Consider the following 13,928-nt stretch of genomic DNA (forward strand, 5'->3'; position numbering starts at 1 on the left):
CATTGTTCGTCCTAGTTGTGTGTTGCTCCCTCAACCTTTTCTCAACGTCAAGAGCCATCATACGTCCAGCTTTTGAGGCTTTCGTAATTTTGTCGTCTGGTTGACATGGTTCTGGGAAACCGCAAGGAACTCGCCGCTCGATTGTAGTCTGATATCGCCCCTTGAAGTCTCCTTGAAGTCTCTCAGTCTTACCAGCTCCAGTGGCACCGATATGCGACATCCCCGAATTGCGCTGTTTCTTAGCTGGGTCTGTTCTACTTGACGGATATGTTGGCTGAAGAATCCACAAACGATCAGATGGAGGAGCTTGAACACGAGGAAGAAGAGGAAGAAGAAGAAGAAGAAGATGTTGCTCATGACAAGGACGTCGCTCACGAAGAAGGCGTCGTTGGCGAGGAGGAAGCAGTAGCAACGACGGGTGTTAAGAAACGCTGGCGCCGGAATCGCGTCGCCTGCGATGCCTGTCACGCCCGCCGTGTGAGATGTGATCGCGCATTTCCCTGCTCTCGATGCGTTGGAAGTAGCATCCGCTGTGAGCTGACACGGGAACGCCGCAAGCGGGGTCGTATTCCTCGAAATGATGCCTCTCGAGCAAATAGTTCCTTTGTACGAGAAACACCAAGGGCTGATTATGGTGTTGGTAATGGGCAGAGGAAGCCAGAACCACACCAGCAAGACTTTATCAGCGTGGTAACCAACCCCCCTCTCGCCGACCAAATCCCACCAACAGCACATTTCTCTCGCTCCGCTCCTACCTCCCCAGATAAAAGATTGGAACCATCGGCGAACAGCAGTGGTGAACGCCAATCGCGGACAGAGAACATACAACCCTCGCCCAAGGAATCAGGGACCGGGGTTGCGAAAGCTGTTGAAGATTGGATGTCTAGATCAAACGGCTTCCAGCAAGCCCCATATCCATATCCGATATTTGGAGATATTGGACTCGCGGATGGGTTATTTGACCTACCACTCGAAATGTTTGGGATGAATGATATCAATGGTTATCAAGTATCACGATCCGCATCGCGACAACGTATGAGCAACGGTCAAACTCCACGGGCACAGGAGGTGCCTCTCAAATATCCTGTTCTGGCACCACTAATGCCATTTATCGAACCGTATCTTTCTCGAACCTTGGTATATGATCTGATTGATTTGTACTTCACAAGTGCATTTTCCACTATCATGCATCCGGTTTGTCATCATATTCACTGTTACGTTGTACGCAAGGCATCATTCCTAAGCCGCGAAAGCCCTCGCAACAGCAGTCCAGCATTGATATCTAGTATGCTCTGGGTAGCAGCACTTGACGACCGGGCTTTTTCATTATCTATATCACCTCAGAAACGTAAGAAACTTTGTCGGTTCCTATGCGCTTTGACAGTCCGGCTCTTACGTCCATTGATCCACGTTTCGTTCAAGGATGACGATACTGTACCTATAATCGAAAACGATCACAGCTTTCCGAATCCTGCCTACGACAATACGCAATATTTTGGAGAAGGTGGTGATGATAGAGGCCTGGTTGGACCGGCAGGCTCGTTAGATGATGTCATTACATATATGCACATTGCCTCGATAGTATCTGCAAGCGAGCAAAAGGCTGCTAGTATGCGATGGTATTTTATCCTCCTTTAACTTGTCTGTCCAGTCTTGTCTAACAGAAAATTCGGATAGGTGGCACGCTGCATTCACCCTGGCAAGAGAGCTGAGGTTAAACCAGGAAGTCGAGGTGACACCAAGTCTGGAGAGCCCAGTCGAAAGTTCATCCAGACCCTTTGAATTTGCCGAGGGTACGGGCCGAGCTACCGGTAGCAACGGCGCCCATGCTGATTATTTCTCTCAACCCGGCCGGTTGAGCTTGAATTGCATATGCACAACACCACATCGACCCAATTTAATGACAGAGGAACATCGTGAGGAACGTCGCCGAGCATGGTGGCTGTTGTATATCATGGACCGTCATTTGGCACTATGCTACAACCGACCTCTCGCATTACTCGATGCCGAATGCGAAGAACTTTTACTTCCCCTCGATGAGGGACCCTGGCAAGCTGGCGAGGTACACAGCAACAGTCCCAAGCCGGATGGCCCTCAGTGTCTCGTGACAGGCGATAAAACAAAAAGACGCTGCTTCCCAAACTTTGCGTGCAACAATCACTCCGTTTTTGGGTTCTTCCTACCACTTATGACCATCACAGGAGAATTAATTAACCTTAACCAAGCAAAAAACCATCCAATTCTTGGTATGCGACTCCAGGGTAAGGAGGCCTGGGATGTACAGGTCAACGAGGTTCTACGCCAGTTGGATACATACAAGGCGACTTTACATGCCTTTGCGTCACAACACCCTTCGCCTCCTGCTCCACCACCACGGCATGCCTTAGCCACACAGCAGAATGGGGTATCCCCATCAATTCTCAGCGAAGGAGTCAATATCGACGAAAATAACCTGACTTCTTACCATTCCTGGCATACGCAGACCGTAATTGCCTATGCATCCTATGTCGTTCATGTACTGCATATTCTTCTCATGGGCAAGTGGGATCCAGTCGCACTGCTCGAAGACAAGGACTTCTGGACCTCATCTCCCACATTCGCATCCACAATTTCGCATGCTCTTGAGGCCGCGAATGCCCTAGAGCAAATCCTACACTACGATCCAGACGTCAGCTTCATGCCATACTTTTTCGGCATTCAGCTTCTTCAAGGCAGCTTTCTGCTCCTCCTCATCGTTGAGCGATTGCAAAAGGAGGCCGGGGAGGGTATCCTCAAGGCATGCGAAGTTGTGATTCGCGCAACGGAGTCGTGTGTCGTCACGCTGAACACAGAGTATCAACGCAACTTCAGACAGGTTATGCGAAGTGCAGTTGCACAGGCTAGAGGGCGTCCTGTCAATCATAGTGAAATCAGACATCGACGGAAGGCTGTGTTAGCGTTGTATCGCTGGACAAGAAATGGAACGGGGTTAGCTTTGTAATCCCACCTTTTATATTTGTAAATATGTTTTTGACATTTTGTACATGATGACCAACAAAAGGGGAGAAGATGATGAGTTGTCTGTATTATTGATCGCTATATATCCATCAATGCCGTTATTCTCAATGTTCAACCTTATGCACGCGCTCAGTTTAACGACGGATCAAAATCTATTAAGCGTAGTTCATGAATTATCCAAGCAAAACCCCGCCTTTCTAACAAGAGGCACCTGCTTCTCATCCTGCTGTGTAGGATTACTATTTTCCAAAATCCATTCTCCATTTAGCGCTTCATATACCACGCCGCCCTTCTCAGCTCTCTGCATCATTTCAGCATCTGCCAATGTTCTCTTCCCCGTCTCCCAATCCCATACCCATCCTTCTCTTAACCACATCCATGTCAAATAAGCCCTGAGTTCTTTATCTTGAGGGATAACTCTTTTCCACTCCGGCTCGAAGACTTCCCCACCTTCATCAGCATCATTATCTTCGAAATTTGAACCATCTGACCAAAACCCACGAAGCCTATCCCGACAAAAGATGCGCCATGAATCAATCGCATACGCCCCGACACCCGGTAAATGCGCAATTTCCCATCCAACTCTTCCATCATCATCGCCAATGGTCTCATCAGCGCCAATATCTGCACCATCCTTTTTGCATGGGTAGTGCAGTTTGCGGTACCTACGTCCCTTTTCTGGCGGACTCTTAAGCCATTTTTTCGCCAACGCGATGAATTTTGTGGCTCGTTGGTTTTGGAACCCGAGATTGTGTATCATGCCCACTATATCCTCGTGGTTTGCTTCAGCCATGGATTCAATGGTTGGATACTTGTCGAAAAGTTTGAAGAAAACGGGGATAGCGACTGGTCCACGCGTACGGTTGAGAAAAATTGTGGCTATGAGGAGCCGGAACGGGTCGCTTGAAAGCTGCTCTTGAACCAGCCCGAATGAATGGGCGGATATAGGCGGGAAAGGGAGACAGGAGGTCTCAACTAGTGGTAGGGGTTTGGGGAAGTAAGGGGATAGCTTGGGTGGTAGTTTTTTGGGGGGTGACGTGGATTTGGCGTGTCTATTATTGGGAGATAGTCTTGTTGTCGGTGGCTTTTGTCCATCTGGATTGGGGTTATCTTGAGTATTGTCTGCGCCACGGTTTGTGCTAGGCAAGTGGTTGGAAATAATCGGTTCCTCCACAGATACACATATCTCCGGATTTCCAACAGCAGTTTCAGTAAACCCGCGACTTTGAAGGCCATCTGCCGTGTCGATATCGATAGATTTCCCAGTCACCCTAACATTCTCACACTGTACCGAAGGGGAATCGATTGTCACCTCCGGGCTACCAATGAATATGTCCAAGATAGACGAGCTGTGAGAAAAACTGGTATCACCATTATAATTACTCTCTTTCTCTCCTTTTTTAAGAAGAAGACTGTCACTTTGACTCTGATGTAGCTTCTTCACTACCCTCGTGTTGGATCGAATGAAATAGCTCGATGTCTTGGACGTCTTTCTTGAATTCTTTTTTGTCGCATTCTTGCGACTAACCATGCTAAGCCTACTAGAAGCTTTCTTGTGATACCTAACAATATCTTCAGATATAAATTAATAATAGTGCTGATGATCAGGTTAAAAGATAGATGGGTCATAAAAAGATGTTTGTTTGTGTTGGATTACGTAATGGAGCAATGTGGGGCTGAGCTGTCCAATTATTTTTCTTGTTTTTCCGTCGCCCTCCAATATGCACTGCAAGTCTATCTGCACCGAAAGAGAAGGGCAATACATGAGGATAATCGGATTATATCGAACATTACGTATTTGGAGCAGACACACTGTCCATTATGCGCAATGTTGGAGGATGCGATAAGGTGTTGGGCCAAACAATGCAAGAGCAGTGCTTGCCGAATCTCCCCACATGCACAGTCTCCATATTCTACCTACCAGCCCAAGAAATATTTCTCCTCGCTGTACCTGCAGGGCTTTGAAACGTACAGACCAGTAACATGTCTCGTCCGTTGATGATGTGGGAATTGCCACTCCGGCTTCGTGGTGATCGCAATACCAACAATATCCAGATAGAACAACTTCCGCATGCAGCACGAGTCTTGATGTCATTCGTCTTCATGGGGTTATCTACTATCGAGGCCACCAATGAACACTCTAGCAGGGCTGTAGCCAAGAAATTTGCACGGATGGCAACTTGTTTAAGGGGGATGTTAAGACTGCGCAAATTGCTTTTATTGAGTTCCGAGAATCCCGCCCATAGCAATGGTCCAACCGGAAGAATGCAAGCATCAACATCCCTAGCATGTGTCAGTGACCCATTTGCGGGGTTTTTAGTGCGACGCATACTCCTGTCAGCTTTTAGCGCTTGCATAGAAGGCCATATACAGCGTCCATGTTCACTATTGATGATTGTCTAGGAACGAGAAAACCATGCTGTTTTCAAGTCCGAAAAGGGCGAAAATCTTTGTCGCGATTCTGACCGTGTGCTTGCTTTATTCTTTTACTAGGTGGTCGTACAGAGCGTCGCCGTCGCGGCTTGTACAGGCTAGCCATCCCCAGCAGCAACAACAGCAACAGCAACAGCAACAAGTGCCGTCCTGGAAAGGTGACGAGTTAGAGAAAGGGTTGCACAGCAGCGGTACTGAGGATCATGATAGTGATAACCATGGACCGCATGATACCCTTCCCCAGGTTATGCCAGATAAAGACTACACAGAGTCTTCGACATCCCTGTCAACCTACCTAATCAGCGAAACCGACCTGATTCAAGATGCGCACAAACGATATACCACGGCAGAAGCCTTCCTACCGTATCTTCGATATATAACGACACACCTCAAACCTGTAACTATGGCAGAATCGAAGGCGGGATGCAACTGGATTGCGCCGCAAGAAGTGAATTTCCAGTATGGTGATGACGCGGACTGGGTCACGCAGGATCGCACGGACTTTGAGATCAACCTGCGGCGGGATCAGTGGCATGAATTTATCAACAAGAAGCTACTTCCTTATGCACGATTCAAAGACCGGTTCGATGGGAGAGGTATTGTAATTGTGGCGGGGAACCAGAAATCATTGAAGAGAGTCCGCGTCATCTTACGGCAGCTGGCGAAGCTGGGTTCGCACATGCCGATCGAACTTCATTACTGGGCAGATGAAATGACCGAGGAATCAAAGCAAAACATGACGGATATGTGGATTCCCGGAAGGATGTTTTTCAATGACTTATCAATGCCGTCAAATATTATCAAAACGAACCACGATGGTTACTACATCAACTACCAGCTCAAAACTGCCGCAGTCATGAATTCGCGATTCGCCGAACCGTTGCTTCTAGATAGCGACAACATCCCCCTCGTCGCTCCCGAGAGTCTGTACGAATCCGACGTGTATCAGGAATACGGCACGCTCTTCTGGCCAGACATTGCGCGCACACGTCCCAACAATCCCATGTGGGCGATCACAAACACACGATGCAGGACTGACGAGTACGAGCAAGAAAGCGGACAACTAGTCGTCGATAAACGCCGCTATTTCTACCACTTACAACTCGCAGCGTGGCTCAATAACGAGCAAGCAGACTACTACAACCAATTCCTGCTTGGCGACAAAGACATGTTCCGGTTCGCATGGCATGCGCTGAAGACCAAATACGGGAAGCCTAAGAAATGGCTTACCAGCGTCGGAACCCTCTCGGACGATGGGTACTACTGCGGCCATAGCTTTGCGCAACACTATCCTGATAATGATAAAGTCGCCTTTGTGCATGGCGGGTTGATCAAGACGATGTCCAAGGAGGTTCTTCGGTGGCAGCGAGAAAGCCGCGGGGGGATTTTTCAGGTTTATAAACGGAGTGAGTTTGATGAACAGCATGCCGTCAATGTCTATAACTCGATAAAGTGGGACGGTGCGGATTACCTGCCGAATCGGTCTGCAGATATCGAGGTGGCGTCTTGTACGGATTTCTGGACTGTCCAGCCTAGGCCGCTAGAGGAGATCATGCCTGGGTTTGAAAAGCGTTTTGAGGAGCTTGGAGGGTACTGGATGCTTGATGATTAATTTTCAGGTGGTGCAAAATGCGAGTTCATATCGTTGTTCAAATGTTGAGACGAGAGCTTAAACCTAGGAATAATTTCACGTGAGCACATGATATTGTACAAAGCCACAGTAAATTTATGCATGAGGCATCTACCAGTCCAGCTAAGCACGAGATGATCTGTATCCAATGGTATAAATTGATATATCAATAGGTTGATAGCTGTTGTCCGGCCGATTTCACGGCCTTTTCTGTGAACGCACATAAACATTATAAATACGCTTGGATATAAATAAAAACGAGTAGCTACGTCAAATGACAGGAAATATAAAAAGATTGTATAACAAATCAAACCCGCAACGAAAGAGCGCCACCAACTCTATTGTACAAAACACTAGCATTTGAATGTGCTGGGTTATTTATTCATGCATGTATAAATGGTAAAAGGACACAGTCCTATTTGTTAACACCAAGTCAAGACTGGACCTTGCCAGCTTCTCGGACCTCGTTCATGAAACTGTCTTCATCACTCGACAAGTTCAAAATCCAATAATAATGTTGCTGCTGACCAACGCCGGCGTTGGCGAACTGACCGCCACCGTAACCCATTATTGGGGTTGGAGAACTATGGCGCGTTTTGTCTTTGTTGTTTTTCTTGCTACCAATAACAGCCCCCATATCGTGAGGGCCCCAGCCAACAACGTGCTTGAGTTCTTCGCGTGACTTCTCGTCTGACGTACCGAAGCCAAGGAGTTGGGTCTGGAGACAGCCTAAAATGGCGACGCCCGCTCGAATGATAATACGATCACCTTCGAATGCCCAACAGTCCCATACACGGCTCAAGCACTCCAAGTCAAGGCCATTGGTAAATAATGAGCGAAACATTGGTTCCCAGAGTTCGTCATCTGACAGATGGACGGTTTCGTAGAGATGGGTGAACAGTTTAGGAAATTTGTATCGGAGTGTCGCAGAAGCCAAGCTATAGGTACGAGTCATAGCACCGCGATCCTGAGTAAGGAATGCAAGAGGAAGGGACCGATTAAGAGCATTGGCCATTACAATGAACGCGGAAGCAGGGGTAGGTAGTTGCAAAACAAGAAGTGCGGCAATGGTCTGGCAGATGGGTCAGCGAACCTGGGTAGCTAATTATTAGTCACCGACGCTTACATGAAGACCATAAGTGTATCCAACATCACTGCGATACATAGCATAGGCTTCCAGAACATCAACGAGGGTTTCGCGTAGCGGTCCGCCCTCTTGAAATAGATGAAGGTCAGGGAAGGCAGATGAAACATCCCGAGAGATAGCAGCAAAGCATTCCCGCATCCGCCGAGCAGTCTCACCAGTGTCTTGATCCTTAGAATGCAGATTTTTAGCTCGTTGAAGTGCCTTCTGATATGAGTCTTCGGTTAAAGAAAGCTCATTGCCGATGGCACGTCGCCATACAGCCCCTCGACATCGAGGACTAACTCCACGCCACCAAAGCTCTCGCGTTCGAGGCTCTGAAACAACTGTATCCCAATTAGGCAGGACATGGTCTTCCCAAATCTGCTGAAGCGCCTCCCTGGTACTATCCTTTTCGCACGCCGCGGCTGCTGCCTTGGCAGCCTTTTTCTTTTCTGTAGAAACTGGTTAACATCTGCAATACATCAGATACTTCAATATACCAACCTGTTTCCTTTGCCTGCGCCATCATCTTTTTATATTCTTTCAAGTGCTTCTTTTCCTCCAAAGGATCCTTGGGAGGCAACCAACTCGGGCGCGTGCGACTTAATACTTTCTCTTTCTCCTTGCTTACAGGCAACGGATCTATCATAATGTTCGATTTCTGCAATGGAGGCAGTTCAACCATGCTGCCACCCGAAGTCCGTTTTGAGTCAATACTGGTACGCCCGGAAGCGGTGCCGTTTTGGACTCTTTCTTCGCGCCTCCGCTCCGAATCGTCAGCGTGGTATTCAAGGGTTTGAGTCAATACTTTTGCCTCTTCAGATAATTCTGCCATGGCCAGGTTATAAGAATATGTGCGCGGGTTCCGCGGTGATATTTGGCCCCTCTCTGGACCGGCTGAGGCTGAACGTGTAACCTGTAACCTCGACTTCGCGCCAGGTGAATGTCGAGAGGATGAAGGTCGCGACTTTGAGCGAATTGGTGTCAAGTTCTCCTGCGAGACCGCATGTGATAGGGGAATGGGCTTGGGGCTAGTTTGTTCCGGGCTGTTACTGCGTGATTGCGATCGTTCCTGAGGCGGCCGGGGAGACAATGGCACGTTCCACAAACTAGTATCGCCTGGCAGATCATCGTCTGAATCATTGTATTCGGCCTCTAGCTCCTTCACAGTTTTTCGATTAGGCTGCAAGGAGCCGCGACGAGAGCCATGTGCGGATAAAGGCGAGAGACCCATGCTGGCAGTCGACGGGGAAGGAGACCGAACAGCAGGTTGTGGAACAGGCGTGGAGGGCGAGACTGAGCGGGATCGATGTGGACGATTTTTGGGCAACGGGCCATTTGCCGCTGCATAGTTTTTCGCCATTCGGCGGCCATTCTTCAACATTCTTGGATCCAGCCCTCGCTGGTTCATTCCCATCATGCCCTGCGTCTTCAATTGCGGCGGACTAAACGGGTTCTTCTGGCTCGATGACATCGATGTGAGGTCCCTCGTAGGCTTGGGTGTCGGCGTCTGCGTTGATGTTGTAGCTGCGCTGTTTAGACTAGTCATGCTACTCATGCGCGAAACAGCACGTGGCCTGCTGTTGGCTCGTGAGCTCGCTCTGGAACGAGAATATGGGTATTTATTGTTCATATTTTCCGGATATGCCAGCTCCGGTTCATCGGCTAGACCAATGTCTTCGAAATTAGAGACATCCGCAAAATTCACGTCTTGACCGGAGTCGTGTGAGGAGGAATGAAAGGAAGACGACTTGGAGGATTTGGAGCCGGACAGGTCGGGGGGAGAATTTGGCGAGGCTAGCGTAGCGGCCGCCATGGTTGATCTTTTTGTTTTCTAAATATACTTATGGAGAAGGTCCAGTTCCAGAAAGTATCACAGCCGCGTGTCCGAGGTTGCAGTCAGGGTTCAATTGAGGCGTGATGTGAAACCCAGGAGCTTGGCCCCTCGGCAAGTGACAGGGCGGGGGTCGGCTTACTCCGAGCGGTTCTAGAAATCGAATGATCAATGGGATATTATTGGTATATTGGATTCTCGGACAGAAATGCGTTGGCTCGAGGATTGTCTGGTCGGTGGAGGAGGGGGTGGGTAAATAATAAAAGAATGAGAGATAAGAGAGAAGAGAAATAGGGGAAAAGGAGACACTGTCTGCCTGAAAAGAGAAAGGAGAAAGAATGGATGATACGACCTGGCCCAAACAGGGACGATCAAATGCAAAACGAGAGCAATGAAGAAAAGAAAAGAGCAGCGAAAGAGTGGACAAGTGTGAGATGCACGCAGCGACAGGATGAGAAGAGGAAGAGCAGCCTCGATGCGAGCAGGCGGAAAGAGCGAGTTCAAGGTTGGATGCGCACAGCGCGCTTAGCCTGATTCGGCCTTGGCGCCTTCGCATGCGGGAGGGTTGCCTGAGGCTGCCGACCCCGAACCCTTCTTCTTTCCTTCTGTATACTACTATAATTATATTCAGTCCAGCTCTGCATAATAATGCATAGTCAGGTGGCCGATGCAGCTAGCCCTGCACCGTCATGCGTGGCTGTCCCTCGGCCACTTTCCTGACATCCATGTTTGTTGACGCTAGCCTTGTTACATTTTTCTCCCTTGCAATAATGCCTTTCAATCCTTCGGCCACTGGCAGTTGGAGCAAATCAAAAGCCACGGCAGTGCACTACGGAACGCCACAAGCTTGGTGTCCTCTCATTCCACTATTCTACTGTTTCACTAACGAGGTTGAGAACAGAATTGCGAAGGCGAGAATTAGTAGTTAATATTGGGAATGACAGAGGACGAAGCGAGACCCTAGCTGCGCCACAGGACTGGCGAGTATTCAACATAATTCGCAGCCCTTGCTTCTTCCTTCCAAACCTTGTGCAACTCTCGAATCTCGATCGAGTCGGCCCTAGGCTAGCTAATTTTCGTTCTAGGCCCTGCTCCTTGATGACAGGTGGAGCTTAAAAGATAGTGCGCCACTGCACCTTCTTGACCGCCTTTCAGATGGAATCCAACCTGGGCTGTGGTTACTACTACTCTAGATTCTTGATTGAAAAACAAACATTGAGTGAGGTCCTGACTTGATGAGTAATGCTGAGCCCACTTGCATCCAGTCCATTGTCAGTAGCTGCCTCCTTATTAGGTAGACCATTCTGTCCTCAACATGTGGGTCAACACACAAACGCCAATTGAAATTGTTATTCTTATTGCAGACCTTAATTAATATTGTTTAATACAATGAGTGTAGCAGTGTACGTGCTGCCAGCAATGACGGTAGAAAAGTTCTGACTGTAAATCGGAATCTATAGGCAACTGGCGGGGCGGGATCATAACACTCACGGCCATGACCGGCTGTGGAATACTATTCAAAAGGATCTTGATGAACCTCAGTATCGCGTGCTCGCTCTGTGCTTTTTGATATCATTACGAATTCTTATTTTCCCTGGATTAAGACAAAATTGCAAATATGATACTAATTCTTCTTGACTTATGAGAAAGTCAACTCAAACATTTGGACCATATCGTGTATCACTGGGTTAGTGGATTGATGCTTCAGTTATTGATCTTCAGTCAACTGACTCGCCCGTGCGTTTCTAGGTCAGGAATCAGAAAAGTAAAATTCGATTCTTGAACAAGACGACCTGTGGTATCAAGAACAAAGATAATATAACCCGAAGAAGCTCGCTCTCATAGAGATTCGGCTCAAAGAGGTCAGACAATGAAGATTGAAATGCTTCATTATTGCCTGATTTAGAAAGCACTGAAGCGGACAGACAAAGAGACGAAGAAAAATAAATAACATTAAGGTAGAGCATCAATACCACTGTCAGACAATTAATGATGGCTCCTGGGCGGTATATTATGATCAAGACTCCTTCCTACGCGGAGGAAGGCTTTAACCATCTATCTTCAGAGATGCGCGAGTTTTTTTTCTTTTGATTACTCAGTCGACTGAACGGAGACCTTCGATGAATGGAGCGATTTTCAGAATTGCGTGCAATCTGTTGCCATTTGTACCATCTGAAGGAGCCCGGCCAAAGCAGGGAGCTAGATTCAAGCTCAGCAAGCACACTCCGGAGTCCACTTGATCCACCTTCGAAGATCTGCTCAGTCACTTGAGAGATTGCGGCGCCTACTTGCGCAGAATGACTCGGTGGACCGCTTTCTTCCTTTCGAACACCAAATGCAAGGCGAAAATTAGATCTTCTTCCATCAAGACATGACTTCATTAATCCTTTAACAATGTTCTCCTCAAGGTCAACCTCCGCCTCTTCTGCTGCATCTAACAAAGCTCCACTGATGGCCAGCAGCAGGAGCGAGGATGGAGAAACCAGCAAAGCAGAAAGAGCATTTACGGTATTAAGCTGTCCTTTGGTGCAAGAAATGAAAAATAGTCGCTCGAGTAATTTCGGTCCATCCTGGAAATTGACGTTATTATTTCCCGGGACATCTGGGTCCGAGAAATGGATAAAGTCACAAGCTCTTAGCAGAGAACCTACTGTTAAGAATGGGAAGCTCCATGCCAAAGGGGTGGTATATTTTCCTACGTCGTATGACATATGACCATCTGCGTCAACTACTGTCTCTCGCATAGAGTTACAGGTGTTGAGGACGTCGGCAATGCGCCTTTTGCCTTCTGGTTGGCTCATTATTTGATGCATTTCAAACCCCAGCGTAGTCAGTATAAAGCATAGAAGCGGTCGTTTCTCTATATAGTTGCAAATGTCGTTCTGGGATCCATCTGCAAGCTGATGAGACGGCGAAAGAAGCATAGGCTCCAAGTACGGCAAAATTTGCCTCATGTATGTTCCTCTCTCCCAGCGAACCAAACTTTCAGCCTCGGCAGGTGAAAACCCCAGATCAAGTGAGCTTTCATCCTGTTGAAGGAATGTCCTGACGCTTTCGTGTGGAAGTTGCAAGATATCCCATCGAGTCGGCTCCAAGTATTCGCGCTCCTCGGTTCGTGGCACGGCAGGGATAATTTCTATGAACGAGCCACATAATTTCTCAATTTGTCGTTTGAATGACCCCCAACCCGTAATTCCTGCAAAGGCATTTGTATTTTCTGTACTTCCATCGGCCCTAAAGTCATGGGAGATAATTTCCAGTAGGTCCTGCAGCTGGAGCTCATACTTGGAAGATACAGAAACCCACATCAGAGCTCGACGAGCCTTCTTTAACGTGTTCAGGTTTCCTTTAAAACTCTGGAGAAGGTTCACTACAACCCGAGAGTAGAGGTCTGTTAGCTCTAGTGGCAGGTTTTCGAGCTCAGCCTTCAGCGAGTTAACGTCAAATAACTGTTCTTCCTTGCATTTCCTTTTCAGTATATCAATGACGGTTGTAACCCAAAGCACAACTCCTTTAGCATTCACCCTCAAGTGGTTTTCAATATCTGAAAGCACAGCCCTCTTCTCCAAACCAGCATTGACAAAATATTCTAGCTGAGTACTATCAGTTCTTCCGAAATCAAAGGTAGAAGATCGGGACCTCGATAGTGTCTTGGTTGGGGAGTATTCATCATCAGAATCAAAGCCATCTAATATCCGAGATAGGTCCTTTACTCCTTGTTCAATAAGGAAGACTATATCAGGGCGGTTGACTCGGTGCATGGATATATGATATTTTCTCTGGAGGGTCTTACTGATATCATCGGATGGGCGACTCAAGAAAATTACTCTCAGGGGAAGCGCTTTCAACGTTAGGCCGAGAATAAATTGTAGGGCTTCTGCCCGCGAACAATCATCCCCATGATCGTT

The 13,928-nt window shown here is 47.8% G+C and overlaps 4 protein-coding genes across 4 annotated transcripts; 2 read left to right on the forward strand and 2 right to left on the reverse strand.

Moving 5' to 3' along the window:
• Positions 1–297: 297 nt before the first annotated feature.
• BGW36DRAFT_291140 (putative C6 transcription factor) lies at positions 298–2,980 on the forward strand (the record flags this gene model as incomplete). The annotated part of the gene is made up of 2 exons (XM_046210817.1): positions 298–1,619; positions 1,678–2,980. The coding sequence occupies 2 exons, from the start codon at positions 298–300 to the stop codon at positions 2,978–2,980; spliced, it is 2,625 nt and encodes an 874-aa protein (XP_046074657.1).
• A 62-nt stretch (positions 2,981–3,042) lies between these two features.
• On the reverse strand, positions 3,043–4,597 carry BGW36DRAFT_375294 (uncharacterized protein). The gene has a single exon (XM_046215746.1). It carries the CDS (start codon positions 4,526–4,528, stop codon positions 3,164–3,166), a length of 1,365 nt encoding a protein of 454 aa, XP_046074658.1. The 5' UTR covers positions 4,529–4,597; the 3' UTR covers positions 3,043–3,163.
• Positions 4,598–5,353: 756 nt separating this feature from the next.
• BGW36DRAFT_138713 (mannosyltransferase putative-domain-containing protein) lies at positions 5,354–7,308 on the forward strand. Its single transcript, XM_046209419.1, has one exon. The coding sequence runs from the start codon at positions 5,414–5,416 to the stop codon at positions 7,040–7,042; it is 1,629 nt and encodes a 542-aa protein (XP_046074659.1). The 5' UTR covers positions 5,354–5,413; the 3' UTR covers positions 7,043–7,308.
• Positions 7,309–7,493: 185 nt separating this feature from the next.
• On the reverse strand, positions 7,494–10,002 carry BGW36DRAFT_292880 (uncharacterized protein; the record flags this gene model as incomplete). Its single annotated transcript, XM_046210942.1, has 4 exons — positions 7,494–8,132; positions 8,187–8,638; positions 8,691–9,696; positions 9,754–10,002. 4 exons carry the CDS (start codon positions 10,000–10,002, stop codon positions 7,494–7,496), a joined length of 2,346 nt encoding a protein of 781 aa, XP_046074660.1.
• Positions 10,003–13,928: the final 3,926 nt, after the last annotated feature.

This window comes from Talaromyces proteolyticus (genome assembly GCF_021365285.1).
Source record: "Talaromyces proteolyticus strain PMI_201 chromosome Unknown BGW36scaffold_4, whole genome shotgun sequence".
In the NCBI taxonomy this organism is placed as follows: Eukaryota; Fungi; Ascomycota; class Eurotiomycetes; order Eurotiales; family Trichocomaceae; genus Talaromyces; species Talaromyces proteolyticus.

Bases quoted from the DNA above. Each gene is read 5' to 3' on its own strand.
- BGW36DRAFT_375294 (XM_046215746.1), bottom strand. From the start codon at position 4,528: ATGGTTAGTCGCAAGAATGCGACAAAAAAGAATTCAAGAAAGACGTCC.
- BGW36DRAFT_138713 (XM_046209419.1), top strand. From the start codon at position 5,414: ATGCTGTTTTCAAGTCCGAAAAGGGCGAAAATCTTTGTCGCGATTCTG.